Here is a 19,399-nt window from a genome sequence, read left to right on the forward strand (position 1 = left end):
GTTGAATTACAGCTTTTCTCCATTGTTTACACACAAATCTGGATGTAGGCACACAATCCTTTAAGAAACTCAAAGCTTATGTATCAAAAACAAAACTCCAGACTGCAAAACTCTTGAGCATAAATCGCATCATTTAGCACACTTTGTTTACCTGGAAAATAATGGCCTACAAAATGCCACACCCTATTATTACAAAACTGGTCTTACTCACTTCTCACCTGTTCAAACTCATTTAGAATAACAACTCAGTCACCCGTCAGCATAAAAGATGTCTCAGGTGACATCTACTGTTTTAGAAAAGTGGAAAATAGAGCAGCATGGACAACAGACAAGGAACCTGTTAAAGAAAGAGTGAGAGCCTTTGACAGTATGACCCTATAATGATGGGTTGTGAGTTTCACCCAATTTAAATTCATCAGAAAGGCAGATTTGCATTGTTTTCCTCTCTGTTACAAGGTTTGTGTCAAAGCAATATAAATACATCATATTCACAGTACTGTATTACAATATGGCAACAGACTATTCTCTATGTACCATAAAATTGCAAACTATTTTGGGACAAAAAAGTTTAAAAAAGGAGTTATAGGAAATAATTCCTACACAATTTTATACATTTGAATATGTTGTGTGGCCTCATGAAGCCAAAATATATAAACTAGAATGGTGCTACCTCCACCAAGGCCCAACAGTCCCCTTTTATGCTCACAGACACATACCTCCGTGTGGGAATGTGTTTAAATTGATGCTCTGTAACAGATATCCAAAGCTGTGTTTATCGTTTTGGTGGAAAGAATCACTTTTGACATGAGAGAACATAGTTTTGAGTGCAGTGTTTCTTTCTTTTTTTTTTGCAAGAGATTCATGCAGTTTTAACAAAATTTTTTACTGTTTTCAGTTTTGTGTTTTGAGAGAAAGTGAGCTTCTGGAAAGGTGTTTTAAAGTTTAGGGAAAACTAAAACCCTTAAGCTCCACTTCAACTGCACTGTGTATACAATGATTGGGTGGGACTATGTGCTGTCAAATATTTACCTATGTGTCACTGTAGGTGAGGTGGAGCAGGATGAGGTCCGGCTCTTTTGGCTTCTTGTTTCCTCACAGCTTGAAAATCATTAATGGAGAGATTAATGAAAACACTTTGTGAACCATGGACTTCCACACATTACGGATACATCTGTGTGTTTTGTCTCAGTATGCAGGTAGGAGCAGGTTTCCCTTCATGATCTGTGTTACTGTGGTGGTTCTGCTTTTAACAGACGTCGTTAGCAGCTACTACATGCATGTCCTCTGCCTCACACAGATAGTCTGGAGTTTAGACCAGGTGACCCTCCTGAATCCTCCAGACGAGCCTCTGCCAGACCATCTCTTGGAAATATTTTACTCCTGTGATGAACCTGCTACAGTACAGCTGGACTGTGTTTTATCTTTTGACACTGGCATCACTTCCACACTCCTGCTCAGACAGTGGAGCTGCATCCCTGGTGGCCCTAAAAAAAGGACTCTGGAGCTGAACCTGCCGGATTGGTTGGTCTATCAGGCTGATGGAATTGTTCCAGACTCCCAGTGGGTGCTGAGTTGTATGCTGCTGGCGTCCATCAAATACAGTGGATTTGATGACACTGAGAGGTCTGTCGCAGCTCAGGATGTGGCAACTTTGCAGCCTAAGCCTTTTTTTAATCGACCTGTGAAACAGCATCAGCTGTGTATGGCCTGGAGCACACAAATACTGCAATTAACTCAACGGATTTCAAAGAAACAGTGCCCTTTGGAGCAAGGTAAGGTTATAGCAGTAATTGCACATGTGCATAAAGGCACCTAAAATCCAAAATATTTTAAAGATGTAATATGTAAGATGGGAGTGAGGAAGGAAGTCCGTAAGTGGGACTTAATGTAACATGAATAAAACTAAAACATTACTTTTGTGCCTGTGTACATTTGTGCTTAAGTCAGACAGAAGTTTGACTGTGGGATCATTTTTGTGTATTGGCATTTGTAGGAGTGTTCGCCCCAAACAGCCAGATTACTGTACATTAGCAGTAAACTAGCAAGCAACGACACGCAGAGGATGTGTGTATCTGTGTGTTCTCATCCAGGTCCATCACTCAGCACTCACCTTAGACTTCGGTTCCCTCTCTTCTTTTCCCCCTCTCCTCTCTGTTGCGATCATGAAATAAAGTAACATTTGCCTTCCAGCTCCCGTCAGCAGTCAACATTACAGAACATGAACATCCAGCAATGGTGCTACAGTCAGGTTTTCTAAACAGGAATGAAGACAAATCTTTTTTTTTTAAAATCCCAAAAATTAAAAAGTAATCTCTCAGCTCCAGATTAACACACAATCCAATGTGATTCCGGGTGTTTATTCCTCCAGAAGGTCTGGCTCTGCAGCTGACTCTCTCCTCCCTCCTGCTCTGACCAGCTGAGTAGCAGCTTTGCTCCCCACCCGCATCACCCACCACCCACCCCGGCTCTGCCTGGTCCTTACATATTGTGCATTCTTTATATCTTTAAAATATATTTAATATCATCCGAATCAGCTATACAGATTAATGATTTTAGGATGTGTCAGATATTTAAATGTCATACTGAAGTGGTCTATTGTGGATGCTGGTGATTTTGGGTGACGGGTATGGAATAAAAATGTTGTGGTCTTTGCAAATTTCAACCAAAAAACTGTGTATGTCATTCAGAAACAGTGCATCTGCTGTCTTCATTATATGCTTCAACTGGAGAAATCTTTGGCATCACAAAGACACTGGACCCTTACAGCAGCAAGACTCTGGACTATCTGCGTGTTAAAGCCATCTCTTTTCCGTGGTAAGACAACCACAGTCACACCTTACATAACCCAGCTTTCTATTCTGTAAATGTTCATATTAAGAAGGGTGAGATAACCGTGTGTGCTTTGTATTTTTATGCCAGGTGTATGTTCTCCATCTGGATATTTGTGACCAGACACTGCCCGAGAAACATGTGCGGCGTGTTTCATCACATAGACTCCCATAATAACTACGTCACGCCAACACTGTTCCTCACAAATTCAGGTATAATCAAGATTTCTCTCTCAGACATTCTCATTATGTAACTACACAGTGTCATTATTTAGACTGACTTTGCCTCGTATGTGCAGGCCAGCTACACATCCAGATGAATGGAGAGTCCGAAGAATTGTCTGCATTTCTCTCTACATTCAAGGTGCCTTTAAGCGAGTGGTGCCAAATAAGTGTGATGTTGCATGGAAGAGTGGTGAGTAGTCTCTTGTTGACAGAAGATAAGCTTAGGATGTAAATAATGGTAATGACCAAAAATAACGTAATCATTGCGTCTCAGGTGACTCTCTCCATGATGTGCGTGGATAGTGAGAAGAGAACTTTTCATTCTATGGAACATATGTAAGTCTAATTTGACACCATGAAGTGATTACACTATGTTATCAACAGGATTAAAATATGCACTGGTGTCTGAATTTTACAGGTTTAGGCACACTGTTGTGCTGGATGACACAGAGGGATATTTTGTGATTGGAGGAGGGAAATACATAACAGGTGTGGAAGGTTATTATGGACCACTGGTTTACTACCGCAACAGAATATCACCTCACAGCATGGTAATGTACCGCACCTGCCCACAGTTACTGTCTACGCCAACTGGTTTAGTCTATTAGCTGGAGCGTTGCAGCAGCTATTCTTCCTGGGGTCCACAAAAAGCTTTACAATGTGACATCATAACAACTCACATCTTACCACAAAACATTACAAACTAAGTGAAGTAAGCACCAGTTTTGGTTTAGATTCCTTTAAGTATTTTCCTTTAGTTCACTGTTAGTTGGATTACTACAACACAGTAATGAGACCAGATTGTACATGATTATTTTAGGATTAGCTGGCCTGAGGTTCATAATTAGTTTTACTGTCGTCATTAATAATAATCATTTATTTTCTATTTAGGAACAGTTCACCCAAAAATAAAAAATGTAGTGATTACATACTCACCCCCATGCTGGTGGAAAGTCGGGTGAAGTTTTCTTTGTCTACAAAACATTTCTGGAGCTTCAAACCACAAAACAGCGTTGCGGCATTCAAATGTATAAAACCCAAACTGATTTGAAAAGACATTATTTACACCCTCGATGGTTGGTCAAGCTTGTGCACCGACTTCAGATGAGGTGCGCACTAGTGTTTTTAGCTTAGCTTAGCAGCTGCTACAGTGAAGATTCCTACTTTTAAAACTCTGACTTTTCAAATCAATTTGGGATCTTGGGGCTTCCTGAGACTTGGATTACGCTGGACGAGATGTTTTTTTTTTTACGGTATAAAACAAGTCCCCATCTGCTTCGGTTGTTTAGGAGAAGGCTGCAACGCTGTTTTGCTGCAAAGCTCCAGAAATGTTCTGTGGACTACATAACTTCACCTGATCCTCCATTGACATGTAGTTTCAATAGATACCTAAAATTTCATTTTTGGGTGAATTTATCCTTTAATCTCACTCCAGTATGTTATTCCTACAACATTCTTCTTGGTTATCCAAAAGTGATCTCAGCTTAGTTACCACATTTGTTTCATTTAAACACTGCAAGCATTTCAACACACTCTGCTACCTGACCTGGTAGATACTAGTCAGTAAGCAACCAAACATGTACGTATTAAATTTGAGTCTGATCCCTTTCCTCCTCTCCAGAGTGAAGCTGTTATTCCGGATGTTATCAGGACTGTGAACCTGAGCAGATGGCTGCAGACCTGTCAGGCATTTCATCTCGAGATGACTGTGAAAATCAGTGGCTATTCGCTCCAGGCCAAACAGGGGACAGAGTCTGGTAGTAGGCTTATATGTCCACTAGATGGTGCTAAAAGTACTGTTTCTGAAATATTCTCATCAGCCCTCTGCAGAGCTACTTAAACTGACGTAGCTGAAACCATCTGTGTGTTTTTCAGACACCTGTTTTGATGCTTTTCATGAGTGGATGGTAAAGGACAGACTGCCATCAGAGTCGCAGTGTGGGCTGTGGGAGGCGACTGACCCGCATAGAAGACTGGCTGCAAAACTGGCCAAGATTGTGGCTCTCAAACATGGTAAGAGGTAAACAGCACAGAAGGATTTTGTGCAGCACCAGTGCAGAATACCCAGAGGTGGAAAGCAACAGTAAATATGTTTACTGGACTTGAGATATTCTAGATGTTTGAACAAAATTGGGCTGTACAGCATGAATTTGTATTGTCTGACCTCCTTGCATGTTGAGTAAACAATCTGAATATTAATGCCTCAGTATTCACTGATGATATCCATATGTTATCTCACATAAAGCACTGAAATCAGTTCACTTTCTGACTTGCAGGAGATAGAAGAGTTAGCCTGGCAGCTGTGGGCAGAGCGCTGTACTCCTTATCACTTCATAAGCTGGGCAGGGCGAGCAGGACTGGAGTGGTCAGCAGAATATTACCACTGCTGCTGCAAGCTGGCTGCTTAGCTGATAACCGAGCTCTGCACATGGCGTCTGTGCTCTACAGCACTGGCCTGGGGGTCAAGAAACAGCCCAGTAAGGTGTGTGCTGCTGGGTCAGCTATCATAAAACTATGCCGGAGGTGAGCTTGTCCAATTTTTTATATTCCTCTCATGACCTTGTGTGCGGTACAGGCTTGGCTCCTGGCCCTGCTGGCAGCCCAGAGGGATGATCGATTAGCACTTCTGCATCTTGGGCACCTGCACCACCGGGGTCTCCATGGCCTCCCTGCAGACCCAGACCTGGCCTATGCATATTATTCAAACATTGCTAAACAGACAACTTTGGACCATGTGAATCCAACACCACAGCAGGTGAATGAATGTTTTGGCGTGCCATCAATTTTCATCTTTTCTTGCCTAAGATAAATTGTTATTAATGGCATGATAAACACATTTGTGAAAAAATTAGAACAGTATGTATACAATACATTCTGTCATAGCAAGCTGTGTCAGACATTCATACATCTAACTGTAATGCAGAGGCTGGGAGAAAACCTGCATGTACTGTAGCTATGGCCTTATTACAACATATGAGCTGATATGTGATATGAGTTTATATTATTTTCTTCCCTTATTGTGGCTATAGCTTTCAGATTTCTATCATCAATAAGTTTACCTGTGTCACTGCTTGCCATATGAAAAACAGATAACAGTATGACAAATTTGGTAATATTGCAATGCTCACAAGTTATTCATGTTTTATTTAAAAGGACTCTGTGGAACGTCTGTGTTGTGCTGGAGGCTGGTCTTTAGTTTATGTTAGCAGACTCCATTTCAAAACAAATGTAAGCTACTGTTGCTCTCTGTTAACAAGTGGAGAGGCACTCGAGAGTGTGCATAAAGTCACGACCCAAGTCCTTCACAAAGAAGTCCATAGTGCAGCAGCATTAAAACAACTTACGTCTCATTTTCCACCTCATGTTCCCTCACATATGTCCAATAATAAAGTGATTAATACATATAAATTGATATTTACATTGTTACACAGAGCCCTTTTAAGCACAAAGCTACATTTATGTGCAACTGTTTTTAGAAAAAAAAGAGAAAATATCTTCTCTCTCTTTCTTTTTCAGACATTTGTTGAGGCTGTTTACCTAAACAATGACGAGGTGTTGAATCTCCAGACCAATGAAGACCATCACATCTTCCAATGGCTGAAACTGCAGGCGCGCAGGGGAGCCGCTGAAGCCGAGGTACCCTGTTCCATCATCTCTGCTTTTTAAGTCATCTAAAATCACAGAAGTCTGATTTAACAACAACAAAAAAATGGCCGCAGACACTCCAACATGATTTTTGTCTTGCAGCAAACGATTGCCCGCATGCTGTTCTGGGGTCAGCAGGGAGTGTCTCCAAACATCCAGATGGCTGTGAGACACTATGAAAGGGGAGCTGTCCAGTTGGGGGACCCGGTGTCAATGTATGACTATGGCATAGTCCTTCTGCAGGTCAGATTTGCATCTCATGTACAATGAGAAACATGACCATTTGATATTTTAATGTCCTGAAAGAGTACTCCTAAGTATTATAAGTGTTATCTCCTGTTAGTAGATATGAATGTGTTTCTCTGTAGGGACATGGGGTTGAAAAGGACATTCCAAAAGCTGTCAGATTCCTGAAGAAAGCAATGGACCAGGTTTTGTATGGTTAACTGTCTATTTCTCCTTCCTTATTCACTTGGTATCTATACTGTAACATTCTAGACTGAGTCTGCTTTCTGTTGCAAAGACTCTTTCAAAGTTTGCACTCCTTATATTGCTTTCCACAATATTTTGTCCCACAGGGTTTTGTTCCTGCCATCACCGCCCTGGCCTGGTACTATGAGCAGTTTGAACAGGACTACAATAAGGCAGTGCAGCTGTGGGAGCAGGCTGATCGCCTCATGTGTCCAGAAGCTGCTCTGAATCTTGGTATCGTTCACTCGCAGGGTCTGTATCCAGGAAAAGCTGCTGACCAGGTTAGCTCAAGTATAAACGCTTTCTACTAACAGTGGTGGATTTTAACTACGCACATTTACTCAAGTACTTTACTTCAGCACAAATTCAAGGTACTTTACTTGAGTATTTCAATTGTATGCTGCTCTTTTTTTCTACTCCACTACATTCCAGAGGGAAATATTGTGTTTTTTACTCTACAACATTTGTCTGACAGCTTTAGTAACTGGTTACTTTTCAGATTACAAATTATCATACTATTCCTGTCCAGTGAAAGCCAGGTATCTCCAAATTTGGTGATTTTTAACAAGGTTTTGAATGCAGAACCTTTAGTTTTAGTATATTAACAATGTGGCATTAGTACTTTTACTCAAAATAAGGATCTGAATACTTCTTCCACCGATGTCTACTAGTATTTTGACAGACTATGCTTAAGTACTTAGAGATACATATTTTGTCTTTCTTACAGTTTATGGCCTATCAGTACTACCTGAAGTCTGCAGAGAGAGGGCACGTCAGGGGAGCAGTGTTCCTTGCTGACATCTGGACCACTGGGATACCCGGCCGTGTCAGCAGACGCCCATCAGATGCTGTTTTGTCAGTCACTTCACTTTTTATTTACTCCACTTTACATATATGATCTTTCTTTACGTCATGACTGAAATCTCTCTTTAACTGACTGCAGGTGGGTAAAGTGGGCAGCTGAGCACAACGGGTACCTGGGCAGCATCTTACGGAAAGCCTTGGATTCATATCTCAAGAGTGACATGTAATTATTTTCTCTATTCACACTTGATCCTGATCAGGCCTCTTGATTACTGCAGCAAATTAACACTGTAGCTTTTCAACAGGTTCAGCTCACTGTTATATTACATGATGGCTGCTGAGAGCGGATACGCAGCTGCCCAGTTCAATGTGGCATATCTATGCGAACAAAATACTGTGAGTTATCTCCATATTTCATGCTTTTTTTGTTGCTGTTTTGTTAATCCTTGTCCTGTTAATCCTTAGATATTTATGTCTTTACTCTGTATGTCCATAGTTAGGTTTTCTGGATCCTGCTTTTGTGTCAAACTGTATGTGGAGATATTACAATCTAACAATCCAAAGTCAAAATCCTGACACATATGGTAAGGAACTATCTTTTGAGACTTGAATAATTGGACACATCTGTGTTAACATTCACAACTGAAACCTTTTTCCCTTCATTCTATCTCCAGCCTTGATTAGGATGGGTGACCTGTTCTATGAAGGACACATTGACAGGCAGAAAGACTTGTTTTCAGCAGCAGAGATGTACAAACAGGCAGCACTGAGGAACGAGCCTCAGGTCGGCTTCTTTTAAATTGATTTTCTTGCTGTTTTTTTTTCAATCTTGTGTTGTATTGATAATTGCTCTTGTGTGCACATGTGCGTGTAATACATACTGTTCTTCCACAGGGATGGTACAACCTTGGCCTCCTTGCTGAAGAGGGTTTCAGGCTGCCGCTGTCAGTATTGGCTGAACTCGGCCATTCAGAGCTGTATCTGGCAGACAACAGTTTGCTTCTGAGTGCTTTGTACAAAAGGTGTGTTTGAATTGTATGTGTTTATATGGTGCATTAGTTGTGTAAGTGCAGACCACTGTTTTCAACTTAATCTGTCAGAAAAATAATTCCATTTTCTTTTCAAAGGTGCAGAGACTCAAATACAGATTCATACTTACCTTGCAGCCTTGCCCTCTTCAATGTGTACCTTCAGTCTTTCCAGAAGGACTATAGTGCTGCTATTATGGTTAGTGCTCAAGCTACATTTGTGAGAAGTTACATTATTGTATCATTTCAGTTATTTTTATTGTTATTATTATTGTGTTAGTATTGTTGTTGCTTTAGTATGTAAATAGGATTTTAATGTTAGCATTTGAGTCACTGGCATTCATTTTAATATAAAGATCATCGAGTTAAAGGTTCAGTGTGTAGCATTTACAGGGATTTTGGAAGATGTGTTAGCAGAAATGGAACTCAGTATTCATCATTTTGTTTTCATTAGTTTATGATCACTGTTGTGTTTTTGTTACCTTAAAATGAGCACTTTATATCTACAGAGGGAGCAGGTGCTTTTTTATGGAATGTTTCTACAGGAGCCCAAAATGGACAAACTATAACTGGCTCCAGAGCAGCCTTGCACATTTTTCTTGTCTTTAGGGGCCACCATATAGGAGAGGGTGAGGCAAGGGGTCTTCTATCAGTTGCAATGTGCAATCTGAGCACTGGGTGCCACTTAATCCTACACACTGGACCTGTAACTGGTCATAAAATGTTCTGACTAAAGGGACGTGCTGATTATACATGCACACTTCCACATACTGAATAATCTTTAACATTTACCAAAGTACAGCAGCATGTCATCAGGCATATCAGACTTCAAGTGCAGCACTTAATCTTAATGTCACATCTTACTGACATTTTGGTCATGTTATTTCACCACAGTTCTCCACAGCTGCTGCCGTGGTTGCAGCTCCAACGATATTCTTAATCATCCTTGGTGTGCTCAGGAGATCCTTCCAGTCGCTCAACTAGAAACTTGTCAGGATCGTCAGTGCAACAAACTGAGGGAGTGAACAGCAAAGTCAACCTGCAGACCAACAGCATGGCAAAATTCTGTGTTAGTTTACATATGTTTACATTGGGATCACTGTAAAGAACAAATGTGATTGTTTATTAAATATGAATAGTTTTTCTAGTACATGTCTGGAATGTTTTGGTTTGTACATTTCTTACTGTTAAAAGAATGTTGTGACTTTTCATGAAGAGAATAAAGACAATACAGAGACTGAATAAGAGCCACGAGCCTTGCAGTCACTTTGATGAGACTGTTGATAGATCAAATATTGTATATTATTTGTTCTTGGATATCCTTTTGTCTCCCAGTGCAATGATTCTTCACCTCCGCGGTCGATCTGTGTGTTGATGACATAGAATTTCAGGTATTGAATGCCCAGTTGTAGTCTCAGGTGTGCCACCACCACTATATACTTCAATGTGCAATAGACAGGTCATCTCCAGTCTTTTTCTAATGAGACATAATACCTTAATTTGAAAAATTCCATCAAATCTTTAACATATAATGGATGTCAAGATGGGGCCTAATCGTCAAAGACTCATATCTCTCATCTGATGTTCACATTGCAATAAAAAATATGTATTCATACAGAACCATGTCTCACATAACACACCACTGCTTATTAAGTATGGGAAACAAGTCTGCAAGAGAATTTATTGCAACTCATATCCCACTAACCAAAAATCAAGCAAGCAATTACAGACACTTCTCATGAGACCAAATCCATTCAACTCTCAACATCTCATTAACACCAGCAGACAAGTTTAATTGCTTTGCTTCTGTTTGTAAGAATGATTCAGAGTTTGTCGGAGGGATGGGATAAATAAAAGCTCTGAAATTTGTACTTTCAATCAGCTTTGAGGAAAAACAGACACGGTGTCAATGCCATTGAACTGAATATTGGACTCTGGTATTTTCAAGAAGGCTTGCAGCAGAAATACTTGAAAAATACATTTCAAGTTCAAATGATGTTAATTAAAACAGATGGGTACACAATGCGAGCCTAATATCCCCACAAACACTTCAAATGTACCACAACTAATGAATACACCTACATTGTAACGGTGGCTCCATAATTTAAGCCTTGATCCTGACCATGTTTTTGTTCCTGACTCCTTATAAACATTTTTTAGATGAGCTTCACTTGGCATTGTGTGAGCTTTTAGGACACTAGGCTCACGTCCTCAGTCATTTTTCTACAAATTTGAAGAGGGGAGTTTACATTCTACAATTAGAAATGTATGGTCTGTTTATTTGATGTGCTTCCAATGACAGACTGTTAGAGCTAAAAGTAAATGTATTCGCAACTATACACAAGAAATGCACATAAAACATGTAATCAAGTATGTTCAGTAGAATCACGACATTTTATTCATGAAATATATAAACCGTTTTTCTTGTATTACCAAGACTATATAACATCAAGAGTTGATTCTTGTAACATTATGAGTTTTATTTTTCTTGAAATATTGTGATAATCATTTTCCCCCCACCAGTGTTTCAAGCTCTTTCACTCCATCTCATTTTCTCAGTACTTTTATGGAGCCAGCGTATTAGCGCTTCATTTATAATCATATTATTCATGGCAGTATGAAAAAAAAGAGGAGCTTTGAAACAGTTATGATGGGAAATATGAATTTAGCTCAATCAAACAGTGACTGTGCTCTCTGTTTCTGAGGAAGGGTTTTTTTTGGGGGGGGGGGATGGGCTGCGTGACGTCACGCATATCGTGGCCACGCCCTGCGAATGACGTAGCCAACTGGCAGAGCGCGAGCAAGCAGTGGCTGAACAATTAGCCGTTCCGTTAATTAAGCTTTTAATTGAGAAAACGAAGACAAAAGCCTTTAAAAACACCTCTACACGCAGGAAGACGCGTTAAAAGTGAGTGAACAACCTATAATGTGCATATTTTATACAAATGCCGGCTTTAGAGCGAGCAGCTTGGCTCATTTATCGCAGTGGAAACCAGACGACAAGCTGCTGAAATGCTGGAAACTCCACTTTAGCTAATAGTTAGTTTTAGCTAACATTGACAACCTTTTCCTCAATAATAGGCCCGCTTGTCTCGTTATTGTAGCATTTGTGCCTAGCTTTATGGATTTTCTTTTGATTAACATGTTTTTTCACGACAGGTGTGGAGACTTTACAGAGTCAAAGCACAGGTGTAGCTAATGAGGGCCCATTAATGATGCGACTGAAAGCAGGTGCGGATGTGCTGCTGCTGATATCACGTCATCTCATCTGTGTAGGCCTGCTGTTGTACATTAGTTTGAGTATGGCTGAGGGGTATACTGGGATCTGGATGTGCAGTAAAAGTCACAGTGAAATGTGTCACATTATTTCTGTGGACCAAAAATATTCACAAAACACAAAATAAAAATTCAGAAATGTCACAGAATAAACAATCAGTGAAACAAAAATATCCCAATAATGCTAACTCATTTCGAGTAGTGTACTTAGTGTGTTTATTAGTTATATTAGGATGTCTTTGTGGTTGGTGTAGGTAGGTATAGTACAAATACTTTGTTGCTGTACTTAAGTATATTTTTCAGGTATCTGTGCTTTACTTGAATACTTACTTTTCTGAGAACTTTTAACTTTTACTTACTACATTTTAACACATATCTGTACTTTCTACTCCTGACATTTTCTAAAAAGGCTTTGTTTTGTGAAGCTATAAAATAGCATGTATACTATATACCCATATGTATATTGTAGGTCAGTTTTTTTCAATCCTGGTCCTCAGGGACACCCCTGCCCTGCATGTTTTTGATGTTTCCCGCACCTGATTCAAATGAATGGGTCGTTGTCAGGCTTCAGCAGAGAGTGATGACGAGCTGATCATTTGAATCGGGTGTTTTGGGGCAGGGAAACATCTAAAAGGACAGAGGTCCCCGAGGACCAGGATTGAAAAACACTGCTGTATGTGTTATGAAACCCAATTTCATGTTTGTATGTTTACAACTTGATAATGCAAAAAGTCAAGCTTTAAAGCCAAATACCCTAGCCAGGTACAGAAAAATGTAAAGCTTACTAGTGCTGCCATTGTATTTTTAGATTTTCCCCATTCCATTCATAATTTCATATTGTACGTTATTATTTAACACAGCTGAGCTGAGAGAAGAATTAAGGCACCAGTCTGTGATCACAGTGGTTCTTTGTACAATGTACTGTGACTACTCATTTAAACACAAAAGCATGTAGCAGTAATAAAAGAGGTCACATTGTGGGCTGCCTAATGTCACTCATTTTGATAATGTTTAATTCAGGCTTGGAAGGAAACAGTGATTATAATTAGACCTGGAGTTAAAAGTGTTTTCTATTTTAAGGTAAGGATCGGTGAATTCAAAGGTGACGGTGGCATATGACTAATGTGCTTTTAGGACAGCAGGGTGTGCAGTCAGCAGGGAGAGTGTCCTTCAGCTCTAGAACCGGGTTCAAGTCCCTGCGTCAGCTTGTGTTTTTGTGGAAGTTGCTAAATTCTTACATTCTCGAGGGTGTCCAGCTAAACTCCTCTCTGCTCTGACTTTCCAGTCTTCAAGGACAGTGATGTGATTACAGAAGGTTGGGAAAATAATGTCAAATTTAATCTAGACTTACATAACAAACGGCCTGTAAAAGAGATTTATCAGCAGTACAACAACATCCAGAGCATGTTGTCATCCTTTATAAAGGAATATAACACAACTGAGACTAATCAAATAAGCCAAATCTGTGCCTACATTGCAAAAGTAATGTTTTGTAATTAGGAGAACCTTGAGCATAAACAATTGAGAGTTACCCAGTCTACCTTATTATCTTGTGTATCTCCATGAGAGTAGTGATAATTAAAGCCTTGCAGTTAGTTGTTCGGGGTAGGGAGAGTATTATGCATCAACTTTCAATGTAGTTATCTTGTCAGTGATAGATTGCCCGTTGTTTAGATCTGGTAGACATATTATGTAATAGCGATAGGACTGCAACTAATAATATTTCATTGTCAACTTATCTGTCAGTTATTTTCTCGATTAATCTATTTATTGTTTGGTCATTTCTATAAATGTTTCCCAGAGGCCAAGATGACATCCTCAAATGTTGTGTTTTGTCCACAACCCAAATATTTTCAGTTTACTGTCTTAGAGGAGTTAAGAAACCAGAAAATATCACATTTAAGAAGCTGGAATCAGAGAATTTTAACTTTTTATTATATTTGCAGCTTTAAATGGAGACTGACCTCAAACATATCTCTGGCATATAGTTAGGGCAGAGTATCCTTAAAAAATAATTTGATACCAATACCTTGACTTCGATACCTGTTCCTGATCAATAATTTTTTCCGATACCCGTTTTAAGAAAAGATTACATTACACATACACGTGGTGAGCTTCGTCTCTGGGTGTATTTTCCTGCATGCCTCAAGACAGCCAATCACCAGCACTATTAGACCTTGGCACAACAAGCATGCTGCATGCTTATTGGCTCACTGACGCTGATGAGATTAACTCTTTGGGTATTGAAATCTTTCTATACTTAATAATATTGAGGCAATTCAGTCAGTGCCATCAAAGTATCGAACTTCAATACACAGCCCAAACTGTAATATCTCGTTGCTTATTTTCTTATGTATGTGCTGATACTGATATATAGACCCTGCTTTTTCTAACTGTCTTATTTATTGCCCTGTTCTTTCACAGTCTTAATTTTGTATTAATTTTAAGCAGCATTATGCAACATTTTTCCAGCTCTCATCCTTTGTTAAAGAGAAACAGTTTTCCACAGCACTTTTATTTTCATTCATTCATTCCATTGTGAATTTCAGATGTTTTATGTTACTTTGTGCATTGAAAGGCTATAGGGTACGCCGTCTGCTGCCTCAATGAGATCCTACATAGATTGTGATTTAAGTGCACAGCAGCCAGGCTTGTGATTTGAAGCTCAAAAGCTGAAATGCGAACAAATGAATAGGAAAGGAAACAGCAGCACTGAGGGAATGCGAAATCAAATTAGTTTAACTCTGTGATTTTTGCTCTGTGCACATTGGCTTACGCAGAATGCAGCTCCTGACAATCTACATTATCAAAGCAATCTGTCTCTCTTTCCCTTTTCTTCTCATTCCCATCCATTGGTTTTCCTCTCCTTTTCTCTTTTCCCTATTCCTCTCTTTTACCCTCCCTCTATCTTTGCAGATGGGCTGTTTGGCTGGAGAAAGGGAAGAGAGCTGTGCCAGTTGTACAGCGGAGGCAAAGAGAAGAAACTCACTCAGGCAGCAGCGGGAGCTGGACTCGTTCAAGGGATATACAGCAGGAACACAAGACGGAGGTGCAGAAACAGTGAAGGTACTACGCTTATTTGGGGGATGGGGGTGTAAAGTAGTTATTACTAGCATGAGATAATGAGTTCTTCATGATTTGTTATTAGAAAATGAAAGCCTTTTCTTCAGGACTGAAGACTTGGAGTGTTTTTTAGGCTGTTCTTTTCTGAGACTCACTTAAAAATTTTACAACATATTTCAAAAGTTAGTGACACACAAAGAATGTATGCAGACAAAGTTTGTTGGCTGTCTTCATTGTTTAAAGTTAAATCTTTATGCACCTGTATTAAGTTTAATCAGCATGGTTCATGAATGTCATATTTATGCTTGAAGATGTTTATAACCAGTGTTATTTCCCCTGAATATTCATTTTGTTACCTGCATGGCTGAATGGTTTTAAGCTTTCGCTTAATGTTGTGCTGTGACTGTATAACTCATAAATAATCCAAATTGTTCACAGAAGGAGAAGTTTCTGGACTAAAACTTGACAATTTATTTTATTAGAAAGTATATTCAGTTGATAAGTACATGATCCAAAATGCAATGTATGCTTTCAATACTCAATGTTTTTGGCAGTGGTACATGAGTGGATGAGTTGGTTATATTAGGTGCGTATCTTTTCCATCAAATACATGTGAGACGGACGACTGAAAAACATGGCTGAAACGCATTGTTTGTGAATGAGCTGTAACTTGAATGGGAGATCAAGAGTTTCTTTAAGTAATAGAAGAGGAAGTCACTCCAAAGATACTGATTTTCGTTTCCAGCTGACATCCCATTAAGTAACAATTCATGTTTTCCATTTTGTTGGAAGAAATTAGAAATTTGAAAAGTGTTATTTCTGTAATTTTTCTTCCAATAATCTTTACAACTCAATCTCTGTTTCCATTTTTTTGGCTCTGGCACCGGAAGGTGACATCCACATTATTTTTCCTTCAAGTAAAGCTTGTATTAGCCCTTTTTTATTTACACACAATACTGCCACAACAAGGACACAGACATTTTTGTTTGCTGTTCTTCCTCTTTGAGTTAGCTGGTAATCACTGCTAGCTGCTTTTTAAATCCCCTGGTGGTGGGTCGTACGTATAACATGCTATCAAAATGTTAGACAACTATCCTTTCCTGCAGGCTCACTGTCTCATTTTTCTTACACGGACGTCAATTTAGTTCTGTTACTACCTATGCTGCCGGCTTAGAGACAGGACAAGCGAGGTGTAATAATGGCACAAAGTCTCGCCTTAAACTGGCTTTGTAAAAGGGGCTATATCACTAATGTTTTCAAATTGGGGAAACAATTGCCAATGAACACAACACCAGAATTTAAAGAGATGTGTGACCCCAGTCACAGGTCTGGAACCAAGCTACTTTGCACTTATTTTTTGTTTATTTGCCCCTCCTGGGTTTCTCTCAAACTTAGCAAAGTGAAAGAAAGTACCACTTTGATTGCAACACCTGGGCATAACCACCATTTCACACAGAATTCGATGTTTAGATTGCAGTGTCTTGTAATTGTAGTTATCGATTTGAGGTTTTAATACCATTAAATATTCAATACTCATTTATTTTTTTTACTATTGTTGAATGGCAGCAAAAGCAGTATGCTGCTAGACTTTAGAGGAGGAATTCTTGAATGGGATGTCATGGTTGGTGATAAAACATAAAGCCTGTTGTTTGCATGGTGTCTTTTTTTGTATTTGGGGGCACAGCAAATTGGTTTTATTTACGTGTCCAACGATGCAACGGTGCCAAATAATTAATCTCTTTCTTGGGTGTCAAGATGTGAATATAAATGAGTGCATAAAAAGTGTAGGTCTATTGATTTCATTCTTCCTTTGGAAGCTTGTTGTGAACTGTCAGAGTGAATGATAGCACTTAGTAAACTTTGCCACGTTGCGTACATCACTTATTAGAGTGACAGGATGGAGCTTTGCCCACATTTTATGTCAGTTGTTTTATCTGTAAACACAGCAGTATTAGAGAGATTAGAGATTGAATTTTTGAAAAGGGCACATCTTGGTTTTTGGCCAAACTCCCCTCCCAAGTGTGAGAAGACTTGATATTATAGATCTGTATAATATCTAATCTGTTGCTGGTATTCATGTAAACTGTTTTGGTATGAAGGGCTGCAGTTTTTGTTTTTGCTGTTTATTTGCTTGAATGTTTTAACAATACTACTTTCATTAAATATAATGGCAGTACCATAAATGTTTCTCTTGAAAGTGTGTTTATAACTGTTTTATTAGAATCTGATAAATTGTTGGTCAGTAAATGCTTTTTTTTTAATTAATAGCTGTGGTACTTTGGCTGGAGAATAATATTTAGTACTGAGCATTTGGTGAATTAAATATCTGCCAGATTATTTATCTTTCCTGTCGGGCCCCATGAGCCCAGTAGTCTCATATTTTCTTTTTGTTTTTTTTGAACAATGTGTTTAATGGGCCTTTCCCACAACTATATCAAAGAATGTGCAAATAAAATAGTAAAGCCTGTCAACATCTTAATAGCTTGTTTCTCACCATGCATGTCTTTTTTCCCAAAGTTTCCAATGGTGCCATGGCGGCAAGGAGCCAGAGCGGTGTGGGATGCAGTTCCCTCCGAGTAGGTGTGCCTTCCTCTATGTTCCAGCTCCTTCTTATTCTCTGTGGTCACTTACTGGATGCCCAGGGTCAAGGTAAATTCAGATCTTCTCTACTGTGTTTATTCTTGGACGGAGAGCATGCACCGGGCTATCGGTGTCATTTTGCCTCCAGCTACTACACATACTTCCTATTGATTTATATTTTTGTTATGTTTATTGTAGTCCTAGTCTTGGGACTGATCTAGGGTCTGCTCAGATTGTATGTGAAGTTGCTAGTAGTTTGACAGAGAGACGACAGGGAAATGAATACCGACTAAATTACTGACAGATGAATAGACATATGATATGAATCCAAGTAGATAATACTAAAGAACCATAATGTTCTTTATTGCCACATCACTAGAAACGTAATAAAACATTATTCAAACAGATACAGTAAATGGAATAAAAAAGTAAATTACAGCCATTGCATAATGTGTCAAAGGATTTGACATCCAGGAGGAAGTAAAATGGGTCATAAATATTTGTATGCTGGTGTTTAATGTGCAAAGGTACAGTGCCAGGTACGTAGTATCAGTTTGTAGACCGGTTTTAATCCTCATAGCCTACGGAGACAAGGCCACTATGCCCTCTGCTGTCAAAGTACTCCACTGGCTTCCATCCCTCCCTGTGACTGGTTTTATTTATAGCATGGCAGGAATTGCTACACTAACATGTGACAAGGGCTCAAAATATACACACGTGCACACACACAAACACAGGAACGCACATGCAGCACACGACTGCCAACTTTCAGGGGTGGTAAGGGGCAGCAACAAGGTTAATGCACGAGAATTGGGAGTTGTGTATTCAGCCCTTATGAAATGAGCTCTGATTAATGGGCCTCCGCTGTGGCTTATGACAGTGCGAATCGTGTGGGAGGACAGGAGAGGACAAGTGCCAGACCAGGAGAAGATTAGAGCCATTCTCTGAAAACAAATATCAAACATTTACCTGGCATTTGGAATAATGAGTTAACAGTAATATTTCCCGTTTACAAAATATTCTCTCAGCTACTGTCTTCTGTCAGATAAATACTGAGAACTACTCCCACTTGTGCTGTATAAGTTAGTTGCAATTATTTAACGGAGGCTTAAGGAAACTTAAGGAAAGCTGATAATTGTTTTGTTTAATTGTCTTGTGCTGAGAACTGCAAGTAACACGCTTTACACAAGCTGAGGGCAAATCTTTAATTTATTTGTCAGTAATACAGTAGGGCAGGTCAATCCTTTCCAACTCTCAAGCTCTCCGGGATGAATTGCACAACAACTCAACAGTAAGTACAAACTGTGCACTCCCTTTACGCCTTTCTAGTTTATTTATTTTTCAGTTGATTAATTTGTTATTCATCAATGTAGTAGTTTCTTTTTAGTTGATTAATTTATCCATCCATTTATTTACCGATCCATTTATCCATCAGTGCTCACATTGCACAAGCAGTTACTTATGATTAGGTGAGCTGTT

The 19,399-nt window shown here is 39.3% G+C and overlaps 2 protein-coding genes across 2 annotated transcripts in view; both read left to right on the plus strand.

Annotated features, from left to right (window-relative positions):
• The first annotated feature begins 1,144 nt into the window (after nucleotides 1–1,144).
• On the plus strand, nucleotides 1,145–10,054 carry LOC141012241 (protein sel-1 homolog 3). The gene is made up of 22 exons (XM_073485678.1): nucleotides 1,145–1,772; nucleotides 2,688–2,814; nucleotides 2,920–3,041; nucleotides 3,128–3,243; nucleotides 3,328–3,389; nucleotides 3,472–3,604; nucleotides 4,675–4,810; nucleotides 4,929–5,066; nucleotides 5,330–5,535; nucleotides 5,629–5,808; nucleotides 6,570–6,689; nucleotides 6,801–6,941; nucleotides 7,067–7,129; nucleotides 7,277–7,450; nucleotides 7,897–8,024; nucleotides 8,113–8,196; nucleotides 8,279–8,369; nucleotides 8,470–8,557; nucleotides 8,648–8,757; nucleotides 8,868–8,995; nucleotides 9,101–9,200; nucleotides 9,896–10,054. Exons 1-22 carry the CDS (start codon nucleotides 1,145–1,147, stop codon nucleotides 9,983–9,985), a joined length of 3,165 nt encoding a protein of 1,054 aa, XP_073341779.1. The 3' UTR covers nucleotides 9,986–10,054.
• Nucleotides 10,055–17,915: 7,861 nt separating this feature from the next.
• Nucleotides 17,916–19,399, plus strand: part of robo2 (roundabout, axon guidance receptor, homolog 2 (Drosophila)) — a 313,492-nt gene continuing 312,008 nt past the window's right edge. Inside the window, exon 1 of the mRNA XM_073489795.1 lies at nucleotides 17,916–17,989. Within this exon, the coding sequence (XP_073345896.1) occupies nucleotides 17,935–17,989 (55 nt within the window). The 5' untranslated portion in view covers nucleotides 17,916–17,934. The remainder of the gene's footprint in view (nucleotides 17,990–19,399) is intronic.

This window comes from Pagrus major, chromosome 2 (assembly GCF_040436345.1).
Source record: "Pagrus major chromosome 2, Pma_NU_1.0".
Classification (NCBI taxonomy): domain Eukaryota; kingdom Metazoa; phylum Chordata; class Actinopteri; order Spariformes; family Sparidae; genus Pagrus; species Pagrus major.